This window comes from Mobula hypostoma, chromosome 8 (assembly GCF_963921235.1).
Source record: "Mobula hypostoma chromosome 8, sMobHyp1.1, whole genome shotgun sequence".
In the NCBI taxonomy this organism is placed as follows: domain Eukaryota; kingdom Metazoa; phylum Chordata; class Chondrichthyes; order Myliobatiformes; family Myliobatidae; genus Mobula; species Mobula hypostoma.
In genome coordinates, this window is record NC_086104.1 from 15,176,563 (window position 1) to 15,183,733 (window position 7,171).

The following is a 7,171-nucleotide window of genomic DNA, read 5'->3' on the forward strand; positions in this document are numbered from 1 at the left end:
TAAATCCTCGTTCTCTTCTTCCCCGTCTGGAGGCCTCATACCCACAGTCTTGGTTAAGTCTTCCACCTGCTCTCCAATTTATCCGCCCTTTGTCTTTTTGGCGGCATCTTTAGGGTCTTTTTCCGTTTCGTGACCACCCTCCACTTTTCCTCTTCCCCCTCGGCCCTCCCCTCTTCCATTGACTCCTCCTCATCAAGCGGGGGGTCTTGGGTGTCCTGCAAGGTGGAGGGGGAGCTCAGGGTGTGCTCTTGTCCCTCCATCGGAACCTGCGTCTCCTCTACAGAGACGGCGGGCACCTCCACTCCAGCTGGGGCTATCCCGGTGTCATCACTACCCCTGGCCACCTGTGCATAGGAGCCCACCCTTTTCGGACAGGTCCTATAAAGGTGGCCCGCCTGCCCACAGAGGTTGCAGGATTTGGCCTCCGTGCAGTCTTTTGTAAGGTGGCCCTCCACCTTGCAGTTTCTGCACACCACAGCCTTACACTGGGCCGCGATGTGCCCCGGCTTGCCGCAGTTTCGGCACAGTTTCGGTTGTCCGGCGTAAACCAGGTAGCCTCGGTTCCCTCCGATCGCAAAGGCTGAGGGTGGGTGGATGACATAGCCATTGGTGTCGGTCCTTAACTTAACCCTGACCTGCCGTTTAGATGTCCAAACTCCCAGAATGTCGTCAACGTCCTCACACCCCCACACTCTCTCTACACAACGTGCTAGGAAAGTGAGAACGTCGACGACGGGTACATAGGGATTAAACATGTGTACCGTAACTGTTCTCTCCTGCGACCCCTCGGCAAAGAGAGGTTGCACTTTAAATAGCGACAGCGGCGCCTCGCTCCCCTTCTCGGATAAGCACTGGCGCATTTTCCGCCACCCCTCGGCACGCCGTAAGGTGACATCATAGTAACTCGGGAAATCCTGCACACAGTACAGATCATCTACCTTAAAGCCGCAGCAGTCGAAAAGCACCTTACGAATGAAGGTAATCCGATTGAAGCCGTTGCCATCCTTCAGATCCTTGACAGTCATTTGCACAGTGTTCTTGATACCAGCTCCACGAGCGGAAGGGCTTGTCTCCCCCGACTTCCTTCTCGGTGCGCTGGACTCCCCAGCTCTCTTCTCCGATTCGATGGTCTCCCCAGCTCTCTTCGTCGATTCGCTGCTCTCCGCAGCTCTCTTCCCCGAATCGGGGTTCTCCTCAGCTCTTTTCCCGGAATCGGGGTTCTTTTCAGCTCTTTTCCCCGAATCGGGGTTCTTTTCAGCTCTTTTCCCCGAATCGGGGTTCTTTTCAGCTCTCTTCTCCGATTCACTGGTCTCCGCAACTCTCTGCACTGATTGGCTGGACTTTCCAGCCGCCTTCTTCGCTACTACTCCGGATTCTTCAGTCTGCACCACTGATGCTTTGGGCGCTACAGCTCTCATCTCCGATCCACTGCCGCCCTCAGCCCTCTCCTTTAAATCGCTGGTCTTCCCAGCACTGCTTCCTGATGTACTGGTCTTACCAGCCATCCTTCTTCTTGCTCAGGCACCGCGTGTTCGGCAGTGCCGTCACCGCCCGATCCTCTCTCCACGAAGGATCTCTCCGTTCCGAGAACGGTGGAGACCGCTACGTTCTTAGAAGAACGATGGGATAGCCGCGTCCTGGGAGAACAGCCTTCGTGATCTTAGCCAAAAGGCCGAGAAGCGATCAATTATTACCCACTGGAACATTAAAATTCTTTTTTAAAATGAAAATTCCTGCCAACTACAACTGCTCTGATCCGAATTCTCGTCAACGAGTGTGCGGGCGTTTGTATTACTGTAAGCTTGCGTTCGATATTTGAAGTATGTCAACACGTGGAACAAAACTATTCTGACTTTTGTCTGTCTGGTTTGTGTGTTACTTTGTCAGAAATACTGTATATTTAATTGAATGTCGTCGCTACTTCGTTTTATAATAATGCGCAGTTTGGACCTATTATGCACGAGAAGTAATTCTTAATGTTTGTGCAGCGCTGTAAAATTAAACGTGACGCGAACTTTGAAGCGATGCGTTCTTCAGGTAGCAACTTGTTCTTGCTGCCTGACTTGCTAAGTTCCTCCAGCGTTTTGTGTATGTTCCTTATTTTTTTTCTGTCCAAATGATAGGTCTTGACTGTCTATTTTCCTCCACAAATGCTGCTTGACCCACTGAGTTTCTCCAGCAGCTCTCTATTTTTGGCTCCAAATCCCATCCTCTGCAGACTCTTGTGTCTCAGACATTGTCTTTTGCTTATTCCAACAGCCATTAACCTTAATGTCTGTGTCTGGAACTGGGTCAACAAACAATCTGCTAGAGCAGACATTCCCATCCTTTTTTAATACTGTGGACCGATACCATTAACCAAAAGGTCCATGGATCCCATGTCAGGAACCCAAGTGCTGGAGGAACTCAATGGGCGAACAGGAAGAAAAGAATTGTCAACGTTTTGGGTCAAAACTCTGCATTAGGACCTTCTAGCAGATTGCTTATTACACAAGATGCCTGAACCTGCAGCCTCTCGTGTCTCTATCACATCGACAAATGCGACATGATGCAGTTGCTGCCTGTAACAAACAGGTGACTTATTGGCTGTCAGAAGAAAGGAGCTCAGAAGCCAAACTCAGCCTTCAAATTTCACCCTGCAGCATGATTAGCTTGTACTGTTGGCTGTAACCTCTGCTGGCTTCCCAGATTGTTCAGAGGCTACCTGCAAACCAATTTCAGGGCAACCCACTGGTGGCCATGCGCAGTTGTCAATGTACTCCTGTCCCAGAATATTGTACAATACAACATACTCAGTGGCTGCTTTATTAGATACAGGAGTGGGTCCTGGTGTGGTCTTCTGCTGCTGTTGCCCATCCATTTCAAGGTTCGATCACAAGAGAAAATCTGTAGATGCTGGAAATCCAAGCCACACACACTAAATGCTGAAGGAACTCAGCAGGCCAGGCAGCATCTATAGAAGAGAGTACTGTCAATGTTTCGGGCCGAGGCTCTTCATCAGGACTCAGGATTCGATATGTTGTACATTCAGAGATACTCTTCTGCACACCGCTGTTTTAACGCATGGTTAATTGAGTTCAATTAGAATAAGGATTGGGATTGCCAAATGCATGATTGAGCATTTCAGCAAGATATTAAAGAATAACACCATTTCTATTGGTATGAAACTCAGAGTATTGTGGTGCAATATTCATTCCACACTGACATATGGAAGGGAATGTTGGACGATAACAAAACAAAATGAGGGAAGACTCAAAGCAGCAGAAATGTGGTTTCTGAGAAGATTGATGGAATATCATGGAAGGACAGGGTAACAAATAAGGAAGTGTTGTGAAAAGCCAGAATAAGAAGAGAGCTGATATCATCAATCAGGAAACGACAGCTGGAATTCCTGGGACGTGTACTGAGGAAAGAGAAGCTCGAACATCTTGCAGTGATGGGAAAAATTAACGGAAGTCAAAGTCATGGTTGACAGCACATGACATTCGTGTTACATCAAGGGATGGACAGGCAAAAGTTTTGAAGAGCTTTTTAGAACTTCTCAGATTAAAGACAGATGGAAGACCATGATCGCCCACGTCATACGACACAGCACGTCATGATGATGATAATTTGAGTTACTGTCACCTTCCTGTCAGTTTGAACCAGTCTGGCCATTCTCCTCTGACCTCTCTCACTTACAAGGCTCTTTTGCCCACAGATCTGCTGCTCGCTGGAAGTTTTCTTTTTGTTTTTTTACACCATTCTCTGTAAACTCTAGAGACTGTTGTATGTGGAAAATCCCTGGAGATTAGCAATTTCTGAGATTCCCAAACCATCTTGTCTGACACCAACAATCAATCCATGGTCAAAGTCACTGAGATCACATTTCTTCCCCATTCTGATGTTTGTTTTGAACAACAAATGAACCTCTTCAGTAGGTCTGCTTGCTTTTATGCTTTGAGTTGCTGCCTCTTTATTGGCTGATTAGATATTCTCAGGAGTACAAGTATACCTAGTAAAGTGGCCACTGAGCATATGTAGTCTAATAGAGGCTGAAGTAATATTGGATTAAAAATATTCTTTTTCTTGCACTGTTTCACCTTTCTTCACATTTCATCTCTTCCACACAACTACAAACATTTTTTGTTCTCCCTTCATCATTTCTCCACATGTTAAAACTTATTTATCTTAAAAGATCTTTGATCTGAAATATCAATTCTCTTTCCTTCTTTACTGATACCACCTGGCTTGCTGAATGTTTCCAGCTTTTACTGTTTTATTTCAGATTTCAAGCATCCACAATATTCGCTTTTGTGACATTAGCTCCTTTCTGAACAAAAATAAAATGATCTCTTTGTTCTTCAACTCACAGTTAGTTGGATTGAATTTAATATGATATTTATCAGCCAGTCTGCAAGTCTATCTATGTACTCTTGTGCCCTGAATGTGGACGTTTGATTTTTAAATCTGTAGGAGGTGACAACCAGAGACCACCTATTGGAAGGTTGCATCAGGAGACAAGAATACATAAGCAAGCTTGCAGTCTGGCAGATCAATAATAAATTAAATTCAATCCAACAAAATGTGAGATAGGAAGGGAAAAAAGTACTAAGTTGAGTTATGGATTTAAAACACTGATTAATCTGACCTGATTGAAGAATGTAACTTGATACATTGGCTTCTTATTGTCACATCTACCAATATGTGACATCACTTCCATTTTCCTTGATGGAGTCAGCGATAGGAGTCGTTCAGAAACTCAACATATGATAGAGTCGTTTGCATTCTTACCATCTCTGGTTCCCATATTGAACTCTGTCTCCTGTAACAATGCAGCTTACGGGTTGAATAACATCATTAAAAAATTGACAGAGGCACAGCTATCTTCCATTCATATTTCATCGTGCTCCCTTTGACAGACCGGACCTACTGAGTGTTTTTAGTTCTTTTCCAGATTCCCAGCATCTATGGTTTATGATTTTTAGACAGCCTTTATTGCTGGGATAAGGCATCTTCATGCACTTTCTCATGCTTCTTAACTCTCCCATGTGCATGTATTCAGTAACAAGCCTTTCAAAGTACTTCAAGGACTGCAAGATATTTTGGGGGCAGAAGAGTGAAATTAAAAATTTAAAGCACATTCAACGCTGTTGAACTAATTAAGACCAGCAGAGAAAGTGGGATCTGGCTTCATCCACTTCCCACTTTGAGGTCTATAACTTTGCAGCTTATCCTATAGCTCATTCATGTATTTTCCAACTACGTTGAAGCTTTCAGTATTTGTTGCTATTAGAGGCAATAACATGCAAGTGCAAAAGGCAAGTTAGGCCACTGGTCACCAGGAAGGCAGCTCAAGTTTCTGCAATGCTGAGAAAGGATGTTTCCTGAAGACCAATTATTGGTCAATGCACAGGGCTGACTGACAAGGACATCTATCAACATGATGAAGACGTCCATTATCACCCTGACGTTCTGGTGTTGACCTCAAGCATGTGGAGTCTCTTTGTTGTTATATAGCATCAGCAATGCATCTCAAGAACACTTGCAAACCAACACACTTTACAAAAATGGGGAAATTAGGTGATCTGCTCCTACTGCATATTTGCATTTGATGTAGCAACAAAGTGAACTTGATCAGAAATGAATCAATTAAACTGCAGATCAATTATATATAGTAAATACATTAAAAAATATAACATATACTGTATATAACATAATTTGCTGTTTACATTGTGTTTTTCTTTCTTTTTATTTGCACCACTCTCTGTAAACTCTAAGAGACTGTTGTGCATGAAAATCCCAGGAGATCAACAGTTTCTGAGATACTCAAACCACCCCGTCTGGCACCAACAGTCATTCCACAGTTGAAGTCACCTAGATCATATTTCTTCCCCATTTGGGTCTCGGCTCAACATGTTGACTGTTTATTCATTTCCATAGATGCTGCCTGACCTGTGCTAAGTTCCTCCAGCATTTTGTGTGGGTTACTCTGATCTCTAGCATCTGCAGAATCTCTTGTGTTTATGGTTTGCTTCCCCATTCTGGTGTTTGGTCTGAACAACAACTGAACCTCTTGACCATGTCTGCATGCTTTTAAGCATTGAGCTGCTGCCACGTGATTGGCTGGTTGTATTAACGAGTAGCCGTACAGGTGTAACTAATGAAGTGCCCGCTGAGTGTATGTTGACAGGTACTTAGATGACAGGAACTTAGAGGGATGTGAGCCATATTGGTCAGCATGGAGAAGTATGGGCTGAATAACCTTTTCCCATGGCATACAACTCTATAAGAAATTACAGATACAACTCTGTAACTTTAGTAAAATGACAAATATTTAATAGAGGAATTAAATCATGCTGCTGAATAGCAGGAAATTGGCAGGCACAAGTTGTTAATAATGGGCTTGAAGCTCAGTTACTCGAGAAGCATGAAGGCCTGCAAACAAAATTGAACAAAGAAGTAAAGATATACCTCCAGGAGTTTTAAGTAGTGCAAACCTGGGAACAACATGTAGGAGAATAAATGCTGAGTTTGCAACCCTTTGCAATCCCCATCTGAGCCTGATCATGCAATGTCATTAGGGGGCAATACGTTGTCTATTTCCCCATTTAGAACAGTGTTTAGGTATTCAAAGATTGTTGTATGTATTTACAAATATTTAATCGAGGAATTAAATCATGCTGCTGAATTCAGATGACTGTTATTATGAAGATACCACCTTGGGGAATATAATGACTTGTTTCACCAGGCAGAATAACATGTTGTCACTGTGAATGTTAATTGCTAGTCCCACTAAAAATAACAGAACACCTAAAATATAGGATAACAAAAATTCTCACTATCAAAATATTTATAAACTGACTGAAATAATAATGCAGAAATAGTTTATCCACACGCAAAGCCGAATGAAGTTAATTCATCCGTTCCATCATTCATCCTCAGGCAACACTCAAAGATCTGACAATTCCATTACAGGTGAGTTCCTTTTCTCACCTGGAAGAGGGCAGAGGAAATAAAACATTTTGAAATACTCAGAACAACCCCAACCAAGAAGAAGCTGGTCAAGGGTTTCAAAATTCTCTCCTAGACCCGGAAAAGAAAATGAATGTTACATTGAAAATGGAATGGGGCAATTCTCTATAAAGGAGCTAATAAGCTGAGGTGGCAAGGTAGCATGGCGCTGAAGGTA

General features: G+C 43.5%; 1 protein-coding gene across 1 annotated transcript; it reads right to left on the minus strand.

Moving 5' to 3' along the window:
* Positions 1–53: 53 nt before the first annotated feature.
* LOC134351021 (zinc finger CCHC domain-containing protein 3-like) lies at positions 54–1,505 on the minus strand. Its single transcript, XM_063056995.1, has one exon. It carries the CDS (start codon positions 1,503–1,505, stop codon positions 54–56), a length of 1,452 nt encoding a protein of 483 aa, XP_062913065.1.
* Between the last annotated feature and the right edge of the window lie 5,666 nt (positions 1,506–7,171).

Excerpts from the sequence above, each read along its gene's own strand:
- LOC134351021 (XM_063056995.1), bottom strand. The coding sequence starts at position 1,505 with ATGGCTGGTAAGACCAGTACATCAGGAAGCAGTGCTGGGAAGACCAGC.